Source organism: Macaca thibetana, chromosome 20, assembly GCF_024542745.1.
Source record: "Macaca thibetana thibetana isolate TM-01 chromosome 20, ASM2454274v1, whole genome shotgun sequence".
NCBI classification, from domain to species: domain Eukaryota; kingdom Metazoa; phylum Chordata; class Mammalia; order Primates; family Cercopithecidae; genus Macaca; species Macaca thibetana.
The window spans coordinates 56,350,576-56,374,384 of record NC_065597.1 but is presented as its reverse complement, the minus strand read 5'-3'; the positions used below and the strand labels follow the sequence as shown (position 1 = coordinate 56,374,384).

General features: G+C 39.8%; 1 protein-coding gene across 2 annotated transcripts in view; it reads left to right on the top strand.

Moving 5' to 3' along the window:
- The first annotated feature begins 243 nt into the window (after positions 1 to 243).
- The window catches only part of ACSM1 (acyl-CoA synthetase medium chain family member 1), a 58,673-nt gene continuing 35,107 nt past the window's right edge, over positions 244 to 23,809 (top strand). The window contains exons 1-6 of one of the 2 annotated variants that reach the window (XM_050774844.1): positions 244 to 391; positions 617 to 855; positions 4,116 to 4,326; positions 7,198 to 7,405; positions 14,683 to 14,823; positions 15,786 to 15,945. In XM_050774844.1, the coding sequence (XP_050630801.1) occupies positions 664 to 855; positions 4,116 to 4,326; positions 7,198 to 7,405; positions 14,683 to 14,823; positions 15,786 to 15,945 (912 nt within the window). In that variant the 5' untranslated portion in view covers positions 244 to 391; positions 617 to 663. Of the gene's footprint in view, positions 392 to 612; positions 856 to 4,115; positions 4,327 to 7,197; positions 7,406 to 14,682; positions 14,824 to 15,785; positions 15,946 to 23,809 lie in introns of both variants that reach the window. The other variant, XM_050774843.1, reaches the window with a different exon arrangement.

Here is a 23,809-nt window from a genome sequence, read left to right as displayed (position 1 = left end):
GAGGTGGGGTTTCACCATGTTAGCCAGGATGGTCTCGATCTCCTGACCTCATGATCCGCCCGCCTTGGCCTCACAAAGTGCTGGGATTACAGGCATGAGCCACCGCTCCTGGCCAACATGGTTTGTTTTTCTAACTGATTATCTCTCCATGGAGGCCTATAATTGTTTCTGTCATATTTTACTGAGCATCTCCTCCCCCTACTGAATTACCCAATTCCTGACAAGTTCTCTGTTCAAGGTCCCCCTCCGCTGTGGCCAGAAGCCAAGTTCTGCTGGGTGCACATTCCTGTGGATCACCTGATCAGAGAGAACTGAACCTACAAAAGAGAGCTCAACCTCCTTTTCCATACCTACCCGGGACCTAGCTCAGCTGTGTCCTAAACAGTACCAGGTAAGACCGCTTACCTGAGGTGAAGGACCGCTTCTCTCTCTCTTTCTGCCGTGTGGTTCCTCAGCTGGGAAGATAAATCCCTACCAAAATCAATCAGTTGCCTTCCAAATTCTGGTGACCTGAAACAAAGCTATAATTCTAGCAATTAACCAAAAACATGCATCCGTTTCAGGGAGAAAGTTTTGGATACACAACCAATCTATTAGCTATCTCTTCCCAAGGCAGGTGGTGACTTGAGAACTCTGTGCCCGGTTTCTGAGGACTGTTTCACCATGCAGTGGCTGATGAGGTTCCGGATCCTCTGGGGCATCCACAAATCCTTCCACAACATCCACCCTGCCCCTTCACAGCTGCGCTGCCGGTCTTTATCAGAAGTTGGAGCCCCAAGATGGAATGACTATGAAGTACCGGAGGAATTTAATTTTGCAAGCTGTGTTCTGGACTACTGGGCTCAAATGGAGAAGGTAAGAGGACCGCCATGATGGTGATATAAAAACAAGGGTGGCCTCACTTTTCTTATCTTGCTCCTGCTAGGTTGAAAGGTACAGAAGCAAAATTGCTTCTGCCTCAACTTATCAATGTTGTGGAAGAAGCTTATACTTCAAGTTTCTATTCCCAGCATGCCCATTTCCTTACTTCACTGAGTCTCAGTGGTTTCATCTATGAAACGGGGAATTAACTCCTTTAAAAACAAAAAAAAAATAGGTAAATGTATCTTTTGTTCAATCAGGGTATTAAAATTGTGACCTATTGTGGGATCTGGCCAGCAGCCCGCAATGCAACAGGGCTCTCTCTTTGTTCCCAGGTGGATCGGCAGGTCGAGAAATAATAGACACACACAAGATAGTGAAAACTGGGTCCAGGGTGGTCACCACCTTCTGGTCCCACAGTGCCAAAAATGCACTGGATATGCCAGCATTTATTATTAAGTTTAGTGAGGTCAGGGGTAGGTTAGTGAGGGATTTAGGGTCATTTGATTATGAGGTGAGATGGTCACATGGGGATGAAGTAATTCTTTAACATAACATCTGTATGCAGAAGTACAGTGTACAGAGATAAGAATTTACAATATAGTGTGTGCACCAGTAATTTCTAACATAGCCTTAAAACAGGAACAGCAGTAACAGTTACAGCAAAAGCTGGTTACAAACAATTCATAGGAACAGGACGTGAAGTTAGACCAGAAATTCTCAGAAGGGAGCGTGCCTTAACCCTAAAGAGGCCTAGAAGAGCCGTGGCAAGATGAGGGCATTTATAGCCCTATCTTCCATATGGACAGGCGCCCGCCATGCATCCATTTATAGGCTCTCCACGAGGGTTGCATTCCATTCCCAGAGCTATGAACATCTGCTTTTCTGGGATAGGAATCTTGGTGATGTGAAACCTCCCTGACTGCACGTCCATTCATAGGCTCTCTGCAAGGGGAAGCACATCACGCGCTGTTGGCTCATTCTGGCAGTCCAACCTGGCATTGTCTTTACACAATCCTGCGTGCAATTTTGTATTTAAAATAATCAGGAGCATTTCATCTTTTATTCCGTAGCAATAGTTTCAAGGGGTCTCCCTATAGTGACCAAGTGCAAAGTTCTGATCACAAGGTCAGCAAATTCATTAGTCTGAGTTCTCATCTTCAGTGAATGGGACAGTGTGTCTTAACTGGTATTCATGTCATCAAACTTGGGCTTGACTTGAGACTGCACCCAGAGGAGGAGATATACCACCTGAATGTGCACATGAGTGTCTGACACATTTACCTATATTACGCCATCCATCTTCCCATGAGCATGGCAAGTCTAATTAGATTCCTCTTTGTCAACTACCTACTTGACTGTGGCTTTAAGGTATGTCAAGAAAAACCAAGCTCTGCGTCTTCCAGAAAACCCCAAGTGCTTGGTTTGTCTTCTCACAGGACACAGACCAAGAGAGAAGCTGTAGTGACATGAGGAGTCAGGGTAGACAATGGATGGTGTTTCCAGCTACTAACTCCCAGCTGCCAATATGGTAGTGTAAAAAGTCACCCAGCACTGTCTTTGAACCAAAGAGAGAATCCCCCTGAAATGGAATTGGAGAGTTTATGAAATTTTTAAGTGTTCCATGAACATGTATTCATGTATTATTCTCCAAAGCCTATATGTCTTTATGACATCTTCCTCCCCACTCCCTTCTTTTTCTTTCTCTGAATTTGCATAGTAACCTCAAGAAAAATAAAACCGTCAGTTACAGAGAGCATTTTTATGTGCCTTGACAATCATCTTGCATTTAATCATCTGATTCGATGGATACTGTTATTGTCTCTATTTCCTTGATGAAGAAACTGAATATCCAAGGATATAACTAACATGCTGAAATCACATGTCTAATAAGTGGGACAACAGGGTTTGGGTCCAGGCCGTCTGATTTCACAATCCATTATTTAACCTAGTCTCACAGTCTAATGATGCCAAAATATCTCCGCCTTAAGAGTATAAATTGATTTTTTTCATTGCCCAGACTGGAAATCTGGTTGAGAATTTTTGAAACATGACATGGGTTGGAGAGGAAGGAAGTAAAAGGAGGAGGTGAATGGGTGAACATGACTATATAAACTTGAATAATATAAACACAATTTTGCTTTTTAAAATTAATATTACACTATAAGCATTTTATTGTAGAAACAATTCTAAAAGTTTTTCATTGATTTTATCATATTCAATCACATAGAAGTAGCTTAATTTTTGCAGACAGCATGTAGTTGGATTTTATTTTTTTATCCATTCTGCCAATCTATGTCTTCTGGTTGGGGAGTTTAGTCCACTTACATTTAAAGTAATTACTGATAGACAAGGATTTACTATTGCCATTTTGTTAATTGTTTTCTTGATGTCTCATAGCTTTTTGTCTCTCATTTCCTCTCATACTCCTTTGTGTTTAGTTGAGTTTTTGTAGTGATACACTTTGATTTTCTTCTCATTTTCTTTTGTGTATATTCAATAAATATTTGCCTTGTGGTTACCACGGGAATTAAATATGATATCTTGTAGTTCTAGCAATCTATTTAATACTGATAACAACTTAACTTTAATCACATACAAACACCCTACTCCTGTGACATTATAAGGCCAATAATGAAAATTAAATGTAAAAATCCTTCTCCTTTACAGTTCTATCCCAGCCAGCCCCCACACACACTTTATGTTATTGATGTCATCAATAACATTTTTGTATATTGCTTAAGTAACATTTATTTAATATATATTACAAATATATGTTAATAAATTAACATATTTATAATTATTTTATGATTTATTTTTTAAATACTATAACAAATAACAAGTGGAGTTACAAACCAAACTTACAATAATGTTGATTTTTATATTTGTTCATGAATTTATATTTACAAGAGAACTTTATATTTTCATATTTGAGTCCCTCTCCAACATTCTTTTATTTCACCTTGAGGACATCCTTTAGCATTTCTTGTAGGGCAAGTCTAGTGATAGTTAACTTTGACTTTGGTTTATCTGGGAATACCCTACTTTCCCCCTCACTTTTGAAGAACAGTCTTTCTGGATGTAAAATTCTTGGTTGGCTTTTTTTTTTCTTTAAGCACTTTAAATGTTTTAAAATGGGATCTCAGTCCTTAAGTTGTGTTCACATCGGAACGTGACTATGGCTGTGGATTAGTTTAATAAGTGCTCTTTTTCTTTGAAGCAGAAAGTAACACATAATGTATGGTCTTGACCAGGAGGGCAAGAGAGGTCCAAATCCAGCCTTTTGGTGGGTGAATGGCCAAGGGGATGAAGTAAAGTGGAGCTTCAGAGAGATTGCAGACCTAACCCGCCGCACAGCCAACATCCTCACACAGACCTGTGGCCTGCAACAGGGAGACCTTCTGGCCTTGATTCTGCCTCGAGTGCCTGAGTGGTGGCTGGTGGCTGTGGGCTGCATGCGAACAGGTCAGTGATGCAAGAGGGACCCGGTGGACCTCAGGGCTGTTCAAGAGCCAATGTTTCCTGAGATATTAGGTGCTGTGCACCCAGCCTGGCACTGACACAGCTTTGAAGCCCTAGCCCCAGTTTCTGTGCTGACCACAAAACAAGGCTTCCTGCCCTCTGGGAATTAACAGTTTAGTTGGAGACAAAACAGTTTCTCTTCTCTGTACCTCCTTTCTTCTTCACAGTCTTTGTCTTTCTCATATTCTCTCACAAATTCTTTTATTCTTTCTTATTCTCTCCCTCACACTCTCACATTCATACACTCTCAAGTGCAGTGCCAAACTTTCTCTCATACACACACACACAAACACACATACACTTTCTCTTGAACAGTCTCAGGTACTCTTACCTTTTTAAAGATTCATTGATTGTTAACATTTTTCCCATATTTGAGCACTCTCTCCCTCTCTCTTTCTCTCCCTTTCTCACTGAATTATTTAAGAATCACTTGTGGGCATTGTGACACCTATGAACACCAGGTAAACACTCATAAACACAAAAGCAGGCATCTGATAAGATCCAGAATATTCCACAGCCTTTTCTGCATGACAGTGACATTTTTGAAGAATACAAGTTATATTGTAGAATATATCTCCAAATTTGTATTTCTGACTCTTTCTTTGTGATTATATTCAGATTAGACACGTTAGGCAGGAGAATTACAAGGACAAAGTTGTGTTTTCCTCCGTGCATCACATCAGGGGGTATATTCTGAAGTCAGTTTGTTCCCTCTTCAGTTATACTGTTTCATCACTTGAGTAAGGTGGTTTTCACAGAAAACCTTTATCCTTTACAAAGGCACAAATTTTCCTTGTAATTAATAAATAATTCATGGTGTGATCCTTAAGCGATTGTGTGAATATTCCTGTTCCCTAACAGTATTCCACTTTATGGTTTGGGTATCTAGTGATGATTCTTTACTGAATTGAATATTACCATGTTGGTTTTACCTGGAAATTTTCAATTTCTGTCAGTCTCTCTACATTTATTCGTTAGAATTCTTATGTGGCAATTTCCCTTCCCTTTTTAATGACCTATTTTTTATCTGTATAAATTAGAGTCAGTGACTCACAGATTCTTTCTTGAATCACTTCTCTTATTTTATCATGTGTACAGCACTCTGCCACACTCTTGATCATATTTTCTCTCTCTCCATCTCATATTCTCTCACAAATAAAATAGGTGATTCATTCAGCCAGATCATGTGAAATCAAGAAGTAATAAAACTAGTGGAAGGAGTCTAGAGATGAAAAGCCATGTCATCTGTGCACCTATAAGATGGTCCATGGGAAATCTAAGACTTGGCCAGGGGTGGTGCCTTAGGCCTATAATCCCAGCACTTTGGGAGGCCAAGGTGGGTGGATCACGAGGTCAGCAGATCAAGACCATCCTGGCCAACATTGTGAAACCCCATGTCTACTAAAATAAAATAAAATAAAAATTAGCCGGGAGTGGTGGCAAGACTCCATCAAAAATAAAATAAAATAAAATACTTGAGCTGAGCCCTCTGGGATAAGAAAAATTAAAGAGGATTAGAAACAAAAGAAGGGCATTCCAAGCACGGGGTAAGGAGTGGCCATTTTGAAATAGAAAATAAGTTGTGGGAGAAAAAGATGGAAAGAAAGCAGCATCTTCATAGTCAGGATGAGAAGTGTGGTGTTTTCCTGGAGAGAGGGCACAGGTGTTAGTGCAGAGGAGAAATGTAGAGAGGCCAGGCATGGTGGCTCACACCTGTAATCCAGCACTTTGGGAGGCTAAAGCAGACAGATCACTTGTGGTCAGGAGTTCGAGACCAGCCTGGCCAACCTGGTGAAACCCCATCTCTACTAAAAATGAAAATTAAAAAAATTAGCTGGGTGTGGTGGTGGACACCTATAATCCCAGCTACTGGAGAGGCTGAGACAGGAGAATTGCTTGAACCCAGGAGGCTGAGGTTGCAGTGAGCTGAGATTGCACCACTGCACTCCAGCCTGAGTGACAGAGGGAGACTCCATCGAAAAAAAAAAAAAAGAAAGAAAGAAAGAAAAAGATAAAAAAGAAAGAAAGGAAGAAAGAAAAAAAGAAAGAAAGAGAGAAAGAAAGAAAGAAGAAAAGAAAGAAAGAAAGAAAGAAAGAAAGAAAGAAAGAAAGAAAGAAAGAAAGAAAGAAAGAAAGAAAGAAAGAGAGAGAGAGAAAGAAAGAGAAAGAAAAATTTAGAGGGGAAAAAAAGTCAATGTTTATGGAACTAAGCAAGTAATAATATAGAAGATGGGTAGCAGAAAGATTCAAAACTGCTGGAGGGATGAGAATCCAGAAGGAAACACAAAGACTTGAGCTCACTGTTGGCGATGTAGATAGAAGGGAACACAAACAAATTCAAAGGACAATGTGGTGAAATGCAGAATGAAGGAAAGAGGGGACATTCAAGATGACATCCAAGGAATGACAGAAAGGGGAATAAGAAGGGAAAGACTGGGGAGAGATGCAGCTATTCTTAATGTCAGAGACATTGTCCTGTTTACATCTATACTTCCAGATCCTGTGTAAACATGTGTAAAGCAGTGTCCACCCATTTTTTGGCTAGATCCATTTACAGTAGAAAAGGTTAGGGCAGGACTTTCAAATTTTAATGTGCAAAAGAATCACTTGGAAAACTTGTTAAGATACAGATTTTGATTCCGTAGGTTTGAAACAGGGTATGAGATTCTGCACCTGGATAGTGCTGCTGCTGTTGTTCTGTGGTCCATACTTTGCATAACAAGAGGTTAGGGGATTTCAGTGCAGACAAGCCAAGCCTAAAGCCCATGATTGTGAAAAAGAAACCAAAACTATCAGTTCGTTTCTCATCCCCAGGGATCATTTTCATGCCTGCGACCATCATGTTGAAGGCCAAAGACATTCTCTATCGACTACAAATGTCTAAAGCCAAGGGCATTGTGACCACAGATACCCTTGCCTCAGATGTGGACTCCATGGCTTCTGAGTGCCCTTCTCTGAAAACCAAGCTCCTGGTATCTGATCACAGCCGTGAAGGGTGGCTGGACTTCCGATCGCTGGTTAAGTGAGTTTCCGGTCTGATGAATATGGTCTCTGAGTACAGGTGTTGTGGGATAATTTAGGAATCAGAGAGACTGATGGATTGAGGAGGATATATTCATTTAGGTGCACCAGCCCAGTCAGATTAACATCCAAAGGACTGAGCCCCGAATGAAGAGTCAGGTTACCTTTTAAGCATTTCGTGGGGTGGGGGGGAGATCTGTGCAGGGGGAAGCATATTACAGAAGCAAGAATCAAAGACAGTTATTCAATTGAGACATGCATTACCTCATTTCTTACTTTTCAGGAAAAACATGTTTTACAACTTGAGTTTATCTGTCTAGTGACCTTACAGCTGTACAGCTAGAGAAAGAGGGTCTTCACAATGCCTGGGAAAGGGAGAGAGAAGGCTCACTAGCTACAGACAGAAAAACAGGCAGTTAATTTTTAAAGGACTCCACCTCTTTCTCTTCCTCAGGGGGAATTGGGTTTTCTTACATACAACTGAGTTTTTACTTACACATTCTTTAATTTCTTTAAATTCCTGTTCCATTTCCACTCTTTGGTGCTTTTTATAACAAAGGTGTTAATAGAAAGCACCACTATTTGCCACCTCTTTGCTGAGCTGAGCTTCTACTGGCAGTGGCTGATATTTGGTTAATGCCAGGAACTGTGCAGTAGTGTGTTGAGTTATTACTGCCTCTATAGTTGACCGAATGCCCCTAATAAACAGGGGTAAAAGACAAGGGAGGATGAGGCAGATGCCAAGAATAAACAAAAACCCATCAATGAGGGTTTTGAATCCTCCAAAGGTTGGGAACCATCCTCCAAACAAAGAATCCAGGGACCATCCGGACCAAGTCTGAACTGGAACATAGGCCAACTTGTTCATTCTAGCTCTGATTTCCATGACAGCCTGGCCATTATTATCAATTGCTAGGCAGCAGTTGGTTAAATTAAATTTTCCACATACTCCTCCTTCTGAGACTAAGCAATAATCTAAAGCCAATCTATTTTGATATATAGTATTTCTCATTTGTGTTGCTTGTATTGCCAGTAAATCTAGTGCCCTTGATGTTTCATTGGTTATAATTTCAAGGACTGCCTGCAACCTTATGATGCGGTTGAGCATATAGATTGGGGTGCGGTACCCTCATGACCCATCTTGCACCCAGGTAGCTGGCCTATAATATTTAATGATTCTTTCAGGAGACCATTCATTTATCTTTCCAGTCTCCTATGTCCACATCTTTTTTGACATTTCTGTCTATTTTTGTGATTATGCTCTTCTAGTTCTTCTTTTATTTTCTTCATTGACTGGATACCCTAAGAGTTCCCCTTGCTTTAGAGGAATTAGAAAGAAGGATGGCTTGATTGCTCCTATACACATGCCCCTGTCCTTTTAGCTGGCAGTTGCCAATATGCCCATGCTCCACAGATCCAATATAGGCCAGAGGGTGCTTTCCAAGCGTTTGGAGCCTCTAGCTGATGCCGAGTGTTGGTTAGGGTAGAGAATCAAGAGAAAGGATTTGGATCTGGTAAGCAGGAGTCGTTCTGGGCGTTTCTCCATAGAGTTTTGTTTTTAGTCTCATCATAATACTGTTGCCCTAGGCAGGTTGTTTCTCCTACTGCCTCTGTGAAAGCGTTTCCCCATTGGGCAATACAGTACTTTCCAATTTTGGAGGTTTTTAACAACCAAACACTGGCTGAGGCTGTTGGTTCACTGGCAGGGTTAGGTGAAGTGAAATTATCTTGTGGCATTAATTCCTTGGCTTCCCATGGCCACTGCTTCCCCATATTAGTTCCTCCACATACATAGCATGAGGAAATTCCTAAGCTGCCTGCTATGTTTTCAGCTAGTTGAGCAAATAAGTTTTGGTTGGTGGGGGAAGCTCAGGCACTGACTGATCCAAATGCTTATAGAATGACTTATAGACCTGGAATTGTGGGGTTGGATGTATTTGAGTCCTTCTAGTCATTTTGACAAGTAGTATGTAGCAGGACGAGCCACAGACAAAACCTCTCAGACACTGAGTTGTAGAAGGAAGGGCTCCATTCAGCTGGGAGCATCATCAAGCTACTGCCTTAAAATCTGAGCTCCCTGAGTGTGCAATTTCTGTCCCTTTTAAGGGCTCACAACACTAAAGATTTCACATGAAAGGGTCATGATTGATTTGAGCAAGCAGCAGGTACGTGACAGGGGCTACATGCACCAGTGGTCAGAGTGAAACAGGACAGGACAGGGAGTTTCACAATGTTCTTCTATACAATGTCAGGAACATCGGTTTCTAAGTCATGAGTTGATTTTTAACTAATAGGTTTAGGCCAGGCAGACCTGGGCCTGGTTCCGGGCCTGGCGCTGGGCTGCCTGTCTTTGGTTTTACTTCAAATTGTTTTTTCTTAAAACAGATACTGAGTATAAAACAATATAAAACAATATGAGAGGGTCTCTCTCTTTCCTCATTCCCCCCGTTTGAGACTCTCACTTTTTATTAGTGGGAGTTCTCACTCTTATTTTTGCTATTTATGTCTTTTTGTGCAATAGATTGATAGTGATTCACATAGTACACTTGTGCTGAAGCATTTTGGTGAACTAAGGTAGTGATGAAGCTTTTTTATCATTTGAAGAAGTACAGGTAGCAAACAAGGGAGCAGTAACTAGGTTTTTATTACAATTGTAACTTTTATTATAAGAGTTTTAAATCCTCCTAGTGCTAGGAACTAATTTTTAAACATGGCTTCAGGGTCAAATTTGTGCTACTCTTGTACGGGCACATGTGACTATGTCTTTAACTACTTGCCTTTGATTATTTATGTGTAGACAGTAATTAGTAAGGTTAAATTTCTTATAGACCTCTCTTTCTGCTGCTAGCATGTAGTTGAGAGACAATATATTTTGATAGATAGCATTTCTTATCTGAGTTTCTTGCCAGGCCAGAATAGTCAAGGCATGACCAATTTTATTAGTGATGATTTTTAGAACAGTTGCAACTGTATGATTCAGTTGAGCATATAAATGGGGGTCCAGTATTCTCATGAGCTGTCTTGTGTCTAAGTGGCAGGCCTATAGTATTATATAATTTTTTAGGAGGTCATTTATCATTTTTTAAATTACCTATGGCTATGCTTCATTTTCCACAGGAAGCATAGACAGGGAAGCCCAGAAGTTCACCTGTTTTTATGGGCAGTAAGAAGAAAGATGGTTTAATAGTGCCAATAACACAACCACTTGTCTACTGGTCAGGCAGCTTAGCATAGGCTCTATGTCTACATATCCAGTATAACCCGGTGGGGGCAGTCTAGTCCTGGTGGAATTCTGGGTGGGACTGTTTTTGCGGTACTATTATACAGCTTTTGCCTGAGACAACTAAGCCGCCCTACAGGATGAGTGAATCCTTTTTCTTTTCTAGCTATGCAATACTGTCTAATAATTGAGACTTTTAGAACCTAGAGATGATCAGGATGATTCTTTTGGGCCAGAAATTCATCAGGAACTGGGTCTGTAGGCACTAATTCTCGGGCTTCTTATGGCCATTGATCTCATATTACAGTGTTTTAATAAACATAACATGAAGTAACATTTAGAGATGGGCTACATGCTCCACTAATTACAAAAACAAATTTCTGTTTTTTCCTGGAGTCTCTGGTACTGGCACATTTAGTTTATCATAGAAAGTCTGAAATACTCAGTCTGGAGAGTGTCTTTGAACCTCTCTTTTTATCAGGATGCTTACGCTAGGATCTAGTCTTTTTAAATCAATGCCTTATGCTACGTTGGGTTTTTTTTTATTATTATTCTGAGGGTTTTGTGATTACTAATTTGAAAGGGTTGCAGCTCCCACTCATGCAGGAGGGGCTGACTTTTTCTTCTTGGAGCTAAACAGGATCTTTTTTTTATTTAATTTTTTTTAAGTAGCCCAAGTGACACAAGACCAGTATTGACACATTTCACATAAATACGATTCTTGACAGATATACTTACTTTCTGCTGTGTAACTTTTTTTTTTCAACCTAGAGAACCGCATCCCATCCCATGCTGCTTACTATTAATAGTGGCACAGGTGTCAAATTTTAAGGTTACATTTTAGGGGACCCCTCTTTCTTCTGTTCTAGCTATTACTTTACTTGTGTCACTTAGAAAAGGACCAGAACTTAATTTTATTTTAAAAACTGTGATCATGGAAGGCTTAAAATGGGTCATAACACGCATCAGGTTGGTTATTTCCTAGGTTACATACTTTGGATAGAATAGTATTATACAAACAAGTTTGTTTTAGAGTCCTGGGACACTTATAACAACTATAAAATAATAGGACTGTAGCAATCTTTTGTCCTACCTCAGTAACTTGACGTATATACTGGGAATAGCCCTCGTCTGAGGAAGGTCAGTTGAAGTCTTTACTGTACAAGTCCAAATTTTAAGGAAAATGAGTCCCACGATGAGTTTCCTCATGCTTCGGCCATGCATGGACCAGTCAGCTTCCGGGTGTGACTGGAGCAGGGCTTGTCGTCTTTTTCAGAGTCACTTTGCAGGGGTTAGTGAAGCTGTTCCCATCCACGTACAGCTCCCAGTCTACAGATGTTTAAGGATGGTCTCAGAGGTTAGGCCCACTAGAATAAACTGAGTCCAATACTTTTACACAGTTATGTTTTACTGGGATCTTTGATACCAGGAGCAAGGTGGCAGGTTTAGGGTGTTGCAAACTTTAAAGGTTATGCGGGGATTTTTTACAGAGCAAGCTTTGGTATCTAGTTAGTCTAGCATTGATTAGCTAATGGTGTCCTTTGGTATTTATTAAAATCACCACAGCATGGGAGGACTTTATATTTAGGTTTTGCCTAAGAATTAGCTTATCTGCTTCTTGTGCTAACAGGGCCATTGCTGCCAGGGCCCTTGAACATGGGGCCCAGGCTTTGGAAACCCCATTTAGTTGTTTTGAGATGGGCCACTGGCCTTGGCCAGGGCCCTACAGTCTGGGTTAAAACTCCAACTGCCATTTTTTTTTTTTTTGACACATAGAGCGTAAAGAGTTTTATCAGGTCAGGTAGCCTCAGGGCTGGGACTGATGTGAGTTTTTCTTTTTAACTTATGAGAAGCTCATTGCTGTTGGTTGTAATAGATGTAGTTTATTTAATATATATTTTTATTGACTGTCATTTACCAAAATATTGATTTAAATTCTGTAACTATTTGATCTCAAGCTTTAGATTGATCTGGTATATCTTGTGGTTAATTTCAAGGTAAAATTGATCTGGTATTTCTCCAATTGCATCTAAATAGATGTCAGAGTTGAAAGACCTATAAGGGGCTTCTCTCACTTTATGTTGTCTTATTATAATTATTATTATTATTTCTGATTGAGAAAATGCCAGGGTGAAAGGCATAGCCAAATGGACTAAAGTGCAAGTGCCACTCCAGTTATTCAGCAGAGTGTCCAGTAAAGGTCCACCATGATACCACCACACATCCGCTCAGGGATGAACAAGGGCTGACTGACTGACAAGCTCTTGAAAATTCTTAAGCTCACTGCATCTCTTCAGGTCTCCAAGGAATACTAAGTTTCCTCCTTGCCGTGAGAGACACGAAGTGAACTTAGTGTTGGGAGACGGAAGCTGGATGGCCCTTGGGGGCTGACCCGCAGGGTGCCGGACTTCCAGATAGAGCAGAAAGAGCTTGACACAACTTATTACTCCAGGCTGTAGAATCCTGGAAAAGAGCTACCATGCAGCCCACCCCTGGTTGACTGGAGGACCACCTTAGTGGAAGGGGGACAGTTAGGGCCTCTGGCCTGCCATGTGCACAAGCATAACAATTACTTTCGTTTAACGTGCAGATGGAATATTTGATCCATTTCAACCAGGCATTTGCATCTTGGTATGCTGTCTTAATTGCCAAAGTTTGTTTTAAGTCTTTAACTTCTATGATCTTCTAGTAAAATGAACATTTTCTTTAGCACCTATTTTTATTAGTTTTTAGACCAAAAAAAAGCTAAACACCATTTTATATTTAATAATGCTGTTTGTATGATTTTTATACCAGCTAAGCTAAATTTTACCTTTATATTAGTGTGTTATTAATTTTAATAAAACCTTGTAAACATATTTATCCAATTTTTCATGTTTGATCATAAGGTAAGATTTTATAGAATCTTTTTAATGTTTTATAATTTTTGACACACAGAATTTTCTTTACAATTAACATTTTAAAACTTGCTAAAACTTTCAAAACAATGATTTTTTAACCTTTTAATGTAGGTAAAAATCTACATTCTTATGCCTCCTTATAATCTTTTTACCAAAGGTACATTTTACTTTTCTTATACACCTTGCACATAAACTGTTTCTTCAATAGTACTCAGGAGGCCTTATTACTTTTAAATTATATATAAATTACATGATATTTTTGGCATGAAGTTTTTTTATAACATTTTTTTCTTTTATGACTTTCACAGACAGTTTTTTTGGACATGTCTCAACTTTCTGACTTATTACGAACTTTTCTTTTAAAAAAAATAACAAGTTAATTTATTTCAGGACAAGAATTTACTATATAACATTTTTTTTTTCTTTTTTTTTTTTTGAGATGGAGTCTCACTCTGTCACGCAGGCTGGAGTGCAGCGGAGCGATCTCTGCTCACTGCAAGCTCCACCGCCTCCCGGGTTAACGCCATTCTCCTGCCTCAGCCTCCCGAGTAGCTGGGACTATAAGCGCCCACCACCATGCCCGGCTAAATATAATTTTTTTACTCTCACCCTTTCTCTCTTTCTCTTCCCCACCCCTCATCACCAAGGTCACAGAGTTTAGTTTTAAAAAACAAGCTTAGCAGTCTGGTTAAGGGCTCAGACTAGGGTGCAGACTGAGTTTGAATCCTGGCTCTGCCACTTGCTAGCTGTATATTACCAAGCAAATTACCTAACCCCTCTAAGCCTCAGTTTCCTTACCCGCAAAATGGACATGATTAGAGTAGTACTCACCTCCTAGGGTTGCTCTGAGTACCGAATGATTCATATTTGTAAATCACTGAGAGCATTGCCTGGAACATAGCAAGTGCTATTTAAATGTTCATTAAATTACTTAAAGATTCGTTGTATTTTACCAATTTTTCAAATAAAAAAATGCTGGTCCACATGTCCAAATCACCCATCAAGTCCCTGTGATGCCTAACACCGCGAGAGCCAGTTTTCCTCTAGTGTCGCAAACTCCCGGTTTCCTGTCCATGCCTTATGTTTCTTTTGCTTCCCCAGAAGATGAACAAACAGCAGTAATAACTTTTTTTCCTTTTGTCTTGAACCCCTTTGCAGATCAGCATCTCCAGAACACACCTGTATTAAGTCAAAGACCATGGACCCAATGGTCATCTTCTTCACCAGTGGGACCACAGGCTTCCCCAAGATGGCAAAACACTCTCATGGGTTGGCCTTACAACCCTCCTTCCCTACAAGGTAGGAAAGAGGGCACCGACATAGAGGTTGGATCCCAGATGTGGGATAAGTGTGTGTGTGTGTGTGTGTGTGTGTGTGTGTGTGTGTGTGTGTCTTGGAAAAGGAGCTGTAAGTAGAAGTGACTCTATCCTCCTTTTCCCTTTCATTCTCTTTGGTTCAGACCTCTCAGGGTCTGAGAGGTGAAGTCTGGGAGCCCTAAATGTTTGCTGACAGAGGCCTCAGAGCGACAAAGGAGGCACATTTAGGTTCTATCAGAGCATCTTCATAGGAAGTGTGAGGAAATGTGGGTAGAGACAGCACACATTCCACAAGCCACACACATGACAAACCTGACAAGGCTTGCAGACCTTGTAGTAGATTTTGGACTTTATTAGGAAAATAGTGGGAAGATACTGAAGGTTTTTTAGGGAGGAAGAGATCTGATCAAATCTGTATTTTGATAATATCACCATGGCTACAGGATGGAGGATGGATTGGAGAAAGTTAGAACAGAGTTAGGGAAAAGCAGTTAAAGGCTCCTAGTCTAATCCAGGTGCAAGCTAGTAGGGCATGGACCAAGTGCCAGAGATATGATGGAAATTAACACAGTTGAGATTTCAGGAAGTAGAGTGGACCAGATCTGCTGGCTAAACATGGGAGATGGGAGGAGGTCAAGGACGATGCCAAAGTTTGGGGCTTGGACAACTCCATGGACAGGGATGACATGTCTGGATACAGAGAACACTGGAGGAGAATCAGTTCAAGAGAGGTAGTATGATTGAACCAGTTTCAGTTGTACGTAATCAGGAAATATTTGGCAGTACGCCTTTGAGACCTGGCCTGAGGATGGTATGGAGCCCCACACAAATCACATGAACTGAGAGTGAGAGGGGTGGGTTCATAGCTAAAAACCAGAGTGCAGAACGCCCTTCATCACATCGGCCCATGATCACACAGCTGAAGCCACTGCATTTTGGAGTTAGCAGGAAAATACGGAGCCTGAAGACATCTGATGTCTCCTGGTGTCTGTCAGACTCAGGATGGATTCTGGCTACCATGGGGACCCTGGTGGAGCCATGGACAGCGGGGTGTACAGTCTTTATCCACCATCTGCCACAGTTTGACACCAAGGTCATCATACAGGTAAGAAGACTCAACTTCCACTATCAGCAAAATTCCAGAAAAAATCCATGTTTCCAGGCCAAAAGCTGGACCTTGCTAAAAAAAAAATAATATTTTATTAAGCAAAGAAGCCTATGAGCCTAAGATGATCCTGTGCCTGGGCTTCTCAAAGTGTGAAGCACTGAATCTGAGTCACTATACCCGAGTGACATCAAATCGTGACCTTGAAGAAAATGCATATTATCGGGCCATCCACCAGACCTATAGATCAGCCTTTGTGGACTTGGGACCCAGGATGTGCATTCTGAAAAATTAAAGCAAGCACAAGTCCAAGTCTCCCAGATCCTGGACCCTGATGCTGCCAGGGACAAGCAGCTGGTGTGTGTGTGTGTGTGTGTGTGTGTGTGTGTGTTCTTACTCAATATGATGAAATGTTTAAAAACAGCCCTTGGAATATGACAGATCTAGCTTCTTATCCCACCTTTGAAATTAACTAGCAGGTTACATACCACTCTGAGCATCAGTTTCCTTATCTGCAAAATAGGACTTTTAATAATTACTACCTCATTGGTTGAACTAGTTTACAGTCCCACCAACAGTGTAAAAATGTTGCTATTGCTCCACATCCTCTCCAGCACCTGTTGTTTCCCGACTTTTTAATGATCGCCATTCTAACTGGTGTGAGATGGCATCTCATTGTGGTTTTGATTTGCATTTCTCTGATGGTCAATGATGATAAGCATTTTTTCATGTGTCTGTTGACTGCATACATGTCTTCTTTTGAGAAGTGTCTGTTAATATCCTGGCGATTCCTCAAGGATCTAGAACTAGAAATACCATTTGACCCAGCCATCCCATTACTGGGTATATACCCAAAGAATTATAAATCATGCCGCTATAAAGACACATGCACACGTATGTTTATTGTGGCACTATTCACAATAGCACAGACTTGGAACCAACCCAAATGTCCATCAGTGATAGACTGGATTAAGAAATGTGGCACATATACACCATAGAATACTATGCAGCCATAAAAAAGGATGAGTTCATGTCTTTTGTAGGGACATGGATGAAGCTGGAAACCATCATTCTGAGCAAACTATCACAAGGACAGAAAACCAAACACCACATGTTCTCACTCATAGGTGGGAATTGAACAGTGAGAACACTTGGACACAGGAAGGGGAACGTCACACACTGGGGCCTGTCATGGGGTGGGGGGAGCGGGGAGGGATAGCATTAGGAGATATACCTAATGTAAATGACCAGTTAATGGGTGCAGCACACCAATATGGCACATGTATACATATGTAACAAACCTGCACGTTGTGCACATGTACCCTAGAACTTAAAGTATAATTTTAAAAAAATTAAATAAATTAAATAACAAAAAAATGATTACTACCTCATAAAATCTTAGGTAATATTAATGAGATGATAGAGGCAATATGTGTGAAGTACTTAACCCTGACATCAGCACATAGAAACCACTCTATCAGTGGGAGCTGCTGCTGCTATTTTTAAGATGAGTACATCATGATGACAATTTAAGTCACCTGCATGAGCTCCTTCTCTATATGTCCCTTCACCCCAAAATTTTCTTTATGTCTCCACTCACATCCTTGCTTTCCCTCTCAGAGGCAGACCTTGCCCTACACCTCTCAAAATCCACCCGTTCTGCACAACCACTGCAGAGTTCTATCTCCTGGCCTTCGAGAAACAACATTTCTTTATTAATCTTTAATCTACTACACATTTTCTCCTGTATTTTCAGTCTCTCACTTTTCGCTAGTTTTACACCCTCAGTCCATAAACATATTCAGTGTACTTATCCTAAAATTCCTCCCTTTGAACCTGTTATACACTGGGTCAACCCACCTTTTCCAGCATAATACTAAACTTCACCAAAGAACATTCTCCATTTGCTGCAGCCACCTCTGCTTCATCTAGCCTGCTCCTGAATACTGCAGTCCTCCAATGGTCTGCCCTTACTGTTCCTCTTCTTTCTAAGCAATTTCCTTCACCTCCATTTTCCTCAGCAAGCATATCAATGCAGGTGGCTGTCAGGACTGTACCTAGGGTCTAGTCTCCTCGGTTCAAGCTGATTCTCTCAGGCTAGCAAAACATTTCCAACCTGCTAGTTGGTAAAGCCCATCTGATCATTCCTCCAGAATGTCAAACTGCACTTCCCATATCTCATTCCCTGCCTCTATATCAATGCCTCCTCCTGTGTCACCATCATTCTTTTCTGTACCACATTCTGCATCTGAGACTTAAAGCACCACAAACAAGACTGACCACCCTTCCCACCCTCATGCCTAATTCTCCTGCTACTATAGAGAGTGTCTCAAAAGGTCTTTATGTATTTTAAGCCTTAGTAAGTGTTTAAAGTTTAAAATGCTACAAATTTACCAAAAAAGCATTTGCATTACTATTTCCTGCTTACTATTTTTATGAATTATTCATAATAATTTTTAATTTATATATTGTATTAGTCCATCTTATTGAAGACAAAAAGTTTTTTAAATTTTTGATTCAGAGGGTGCATGTACAGATTCATTACATTGGTATATTGCATGATTCTGAGGTTTGGAGTAAGAATATTCTCATGACCCAGATAGTGCATATAGTACCCAACAAGTTTTTCAGCCCGTGACCCCCTCCGTCTCCCTCCCTTCTCATAGTGCCTATTGTTATCTCCAGCATCTGTTGTTTCCAACTTTATGTCCGTGTGTACTCAACGTTTAGCTCCCACTTATAAGTGAGAAAAAGTGATGTTTGGTTTTTTACTCCTGCATAAATTTACTTAGGATAACAGCCTCCAGCTTCATCCATATTGCTACCAAGGACATGATTTCCTTCTTTATGGTTGCATAGTATTCCATGGTGCATATGTAGCACATTTTCTTTATACCAATCCACCATTGATGGGCACCTAGGTCAGTTCAATGTCTTTGCTATTGTGAATACCACTGCCAATAACATATGAGCCTATGTGTCTTTTTGGGAGAACCATTTATTTTCCTTTGGATATATACCCAGTAATGGGATTGCTGGGTCAAATGGTAGTTCTAAGTTTGTTGAGGAATTTTCAAATTACTTTCCACAGTGCCTAAACTAATTTGCATTTCTATCAACAGTATATAAGCATTCCATTTTCTCCAAAGCCTCGCCAGCATTTATTTTTCACCTTTTAATAATCACCATTCTGATAGGTGTGAGATAGTATCTCACTATGGTTTTAATTTGCATTTATCTGATTAATGACGTTGAGCATTTCTTCATATGTTTAATGGATGCTTGCATGTCTTCTTTTGAGAAGTGTCTGTTTATGTCCTTTGCCCATTTTTTAAATTGGATTATTTGGGTTTTACTTGTTGATTTATGTTCTTTGAAGATACTAGATATTAATTCTAATTAGACATTACATATTAGAATCTACAAAGAACTTAAATTCTTTGTAGAATCTGGATATTTGATTCTGGATATTGTCAGATGCATAGTTTGAAAATATTTTCTCCCGGCCGGGCGTGGTGGCTCAAGCCTGTAATCCCAGCACTTTGGGAGGCCGAGACGGGTGGATCACGAGGTCAGGAGATCGAGACCATCCTGGCTAACAAGGTGAAACCCCATCTCTACTAAAAAATACAAAAAACTAGCCGGGCGAGGTGGCGGGCGCCTGTAGTCCCAGTTACTCAGGAGTCTGAGGCAGGAGAATGGCGTGAACCCAGGAGGCGGAGCTTGCAGTGAGCTGAGATCCGGCCACTGCACTCCAGCCTGGGCGACAGAGCGAGACTCCGTCTCAAAAAAAAAAAAAAGAAAATATTTTCTCCCACTCTGTAAGCTATTTACTCTCTTGATAGTTTCTTTTGTTGTGCTGAAGCTCTTTAGTTTAATTGGGTCCCACTTGTTAATTTTTGATTTTGGTGCAGTTGCTTCTGGGGACTTAGCCATAAATTCTTTGCCAAAGCTAATATCCAGAAGAGTATTTCCTAGATTTTCTTCTAGGATATTTACAGTGTAAGGTTTTATATTTAAATCCTTACTCCATCTTGAGTTGATTTTTGTATATGGTGAAAGGTAGGAGCCGAGGTTTATTCAGCTACATACAGCTAGCCAGTTTTCCCAGCACCATTTATTGAATAGGAAGTCCTTTCTCCATTGCTTATTTTTGTTCACTTTGCTGAAGACCACATGACTAAGAGCTGTGAGTTCTCTATTGTGTTCCATTGGTCTATGTGTCTGTTTTTGTACCAGTAATGCTGCTTTGGTTACTGTAGCCTTATGGTATAGTTTGAAGTTGGGCAACGTGGTGCCTCTGGCTTTGTTCTTTTCACTATTCAAGCTCTTTTTGGTTCTATATGAGTTTTAGAGTAGTTTTTTTCTAATTCTGTGAAAAAATGACATTGGTATTTTAATAAGGGTAGCATTGAATCTGTACATTGCTTTAGGCAATATGGTCATGTTAACAATATTGATTTTTCCAATATATGAGCATGGAATATTTTTCCATTTATTTGTGTCATCTCTGATTTCTTTCAGCAGTGTTTTGTAGTTCTCCTTGTAGCCATCTTTCACCTCCTTGGTTAGATGTATTCTTAGGTATTTCATTTTTAGTAGTTGTTGTAAATTGGATTGTATTCTTGATTTGGCTGTCAGCTAGAACATTGTTGGTGTATGGAAATGCTAATTTTTGTACATTGATTTTATATCCTGGAACTTTACTGAAGTAGTTTATCAGTTCCAGGAGCCTTTTGGTAGAGTTTTTAGGGTTTTTTATGTATATAATCATATCGTCAGCAAAAATAGTTTGACTTTTTTCTATTTGAATATCTTTTATTTCTTTCTCTTGCCTGATTACTTTGGCTAGGACTTCCAATTCTATGTTGAATAGGAGTGGTGAGAGTGAGTATCCTACTCTTTTCCAGTTCTCAAGGGGAATGATTCCAGCTTTTGCCTGGCCAGTGTAATGTTGGCTGTGGGCTTGTCATAGATGGCTATTATGTAGAGGTATGTTCCTTCAATGCCTCATTTATTGAGGGGTTTTATCATGAAGAGATATTGGATTTTTTGAAAGCTTTTTCTGCACCTACTAAGAGGATCATATGGCTTTTGTTTTTACTTCTGTTTATGAGGTGAATCATATTTATTGATCTGCATATGTTGACCCAACCTTGCATCCCAGGAATAAAGCCTACTTGATCATGGTGAATTAACTTTTTGATATGCTGCAGGATTCAGTTTACTAGTATTTTGTTGAGGATTTTTGCATTTATGTTCATCAGGAATATTGACTTGGAGTTTTCTTTTGTCATTGTATGTCTGCCAGATTTTGGTTCCACAATGATTCTGGCTTCATAGAATGAGTTAGAGAGGAGCCCCTTCAATCTTTTGGATTAGTTATGGAGGGATTGGTACCAGTTCTTTGTATATCTGTTAGAATTCAGCTGTGAATCTATCTTGTCCAGGGTTTTGGGAGGTTAGTAGTTACTGATTCAATTTCAGAACTTGTTATTTGTCTGTTCAGGTTTTCACTTTCTTTCTGGTTCAATCTTGAGAGGTTGTGTGTTTCCAAGAATTTATCCATTTCCTGTAGATTTTCTAATTTATGTGCATCGATGTGTTCATAATAGTCTCTTAAGATCTTTTATATTTCTGTGGGACCATTTATAGCATCATCTATGTCATTTCTGATTGGGCTTATTTTGATCTTCTCATTTTTTTCTTTGTTAATCTAGCTATTGTCTATCAATATTGTTTATTCTTTTGAAAAACAAGCTCTCAGTTTCACTGATATTTTGTGTAAACTTTTGCATCTTAATTTCAATCAGTTCTTTAATTTTAATTATTTATTTTCTTCTGATAGCTTTAGTGTTTATTGGTTGTTCTTTTTTCCCCTAGTTCCTCTAGAAGTGATATTAGATTCTTAATTTGAGATCTCTCTAACTTCTTAATGAAGGCATTTAGTGCTATAAACTTTCCTCATAACATTGCTTCAGGTGCATCTCAAAGATTTTGGTAGATGGTATCTCTATTTTCATTTTCATTAATTTCAGATACTTTTTTGATTTCTTGTTCACCCAAGAGTTATTCAGGAAAAAATTGTTTAATTTCCATGTTTTTGTATAGTTTTCAGTGATCTTCTTGGCATTGATTTCTGTTTTTATTGCACTGTGGTCTAAGAATGTACTTGGTATGATTTTGATTTTTTTAATTTATTGAGACTTGCTTTATAACTGAACATGCAGTGAATTTTAGAATATGTTCCATGTGGGAACAAGAAGAATGTATATTCTGTGGTTGTTAGGTAAATTATTCTGTAGATGTCTATTAGGTCCGATTGGTCAAATGTTGAGTTTAAGTACATAATTTCTTTGTTAGTTTTCTGCCTCAATCATGTGTCTAACATTTTCAGTGTGTTGTTGAAGTCCCCTACTATTTTTGTTTGGCAAAGTCTTTTTATAGGTCAAGAAGAACTCATCTTATGAATCTAGGTGTTCCAATGTTTGGTGTGCATATATTCAAGATAGTTAAGTCTTCTTGTTGAATTGAACCCTTTATCATTATATAATGCCCTCCTTTGTCCTTCCTAATCATTGCTGGCTTAAAGTCTGTTTTATCTGATATAAGAATAATGACTTCTGCTCTTTTTTGTTTTTCATTTGCATGGCAGGTATTTCTCCATTTCTTTGCTTTGAGCCTGTGGATGTCATTACATGTGAGATGGGCCTCTTGAAGACAGAAGACAGTTGGGTCTTTTATTTTTATCCATCTTGCCAATCTGACTTTTAAAGGGGGCATTTAGACCAAAAATAAATAAGTAAATACTATTCAAATTAGTAAAACAAAACATTCCTCTCTGCCCACCCCTGTCAACTTAGTCCTTCTTGCCAAATCTATCACAAGAGTCTCCTGCTGTCTGTTCCACACCCCTACTGAAAGCTGCAAAGCACCAAAAGGAGTCATAGATTATGACTTATATGATAATAGTCAGAGCTCACATTTGGTGAACACCTACTTAGTGCCAAGTTCTGGGAAAGGCCCCAGACACCTGTGATGTCTAATTCTTACCTACTAAACAGAGCTCCCTTGGCTGCCAGTAACAGAAGCCTACTTCAAAGTAGCTTAGTGGAAAAAGAAATACATGGAAGCGGGAATTAGAATAGCTCATTATTCTGTAGAAGAGCAATATGAGCTTGATAAAGATCTAAAACAGAAACTAGAAAGATACTAAGAATCAAGGCAGCTTCAGTGTCTCCTCTGCTTTTCTCTATAGGTTTGCTTCCTTCTTTCTGTTTGTAGAACTACTTTTGCTACTTTAGATGCACATAGTCAAACATAGCAATCACAGCATTTCAGGGCTGACATTCCCCCTTCCCAGATAACCAGTCCAGGTCAACTAGAGGCTGAGTGGTCCAAATGTTGGGGTGATCAGACCCAACATGAGGCTGTGGGGGCTACAAAGTCCGGTAGAGTCAAAGGAATGAGAAAAGACAAGAGTGCATAAGGTGGGTCCAGGGGGCCAACAATGATATGGAGGCTGTGAAGGCCAAGCTTTGGGAGCCCACACTATTTATTGGTGATCAAACAAAGAAGCAGGTGGTGAGGACATGCAGATGTGGTGGTAAAGAGGTGAGGATGTGAGGACGTGGGGGTAGTGGTGCATCAAGCGTAACTGTGACAGTTTAGCATTTTCTTTGATGCATATGTAATATGCTCTGCTACCTGAGATAACGGAGAACATGTTTACAAGCCTGGGAGAGCAACCAACAAATCTGTGCATGAGGGGTTTTATGCCCTGAGCTCTGGATTCCATCCAAGCCACAAGGGGTTTTATGCCCTGGGCTTAGATTATGGTGCAGCAGGGCAGCCTTCCACCCTT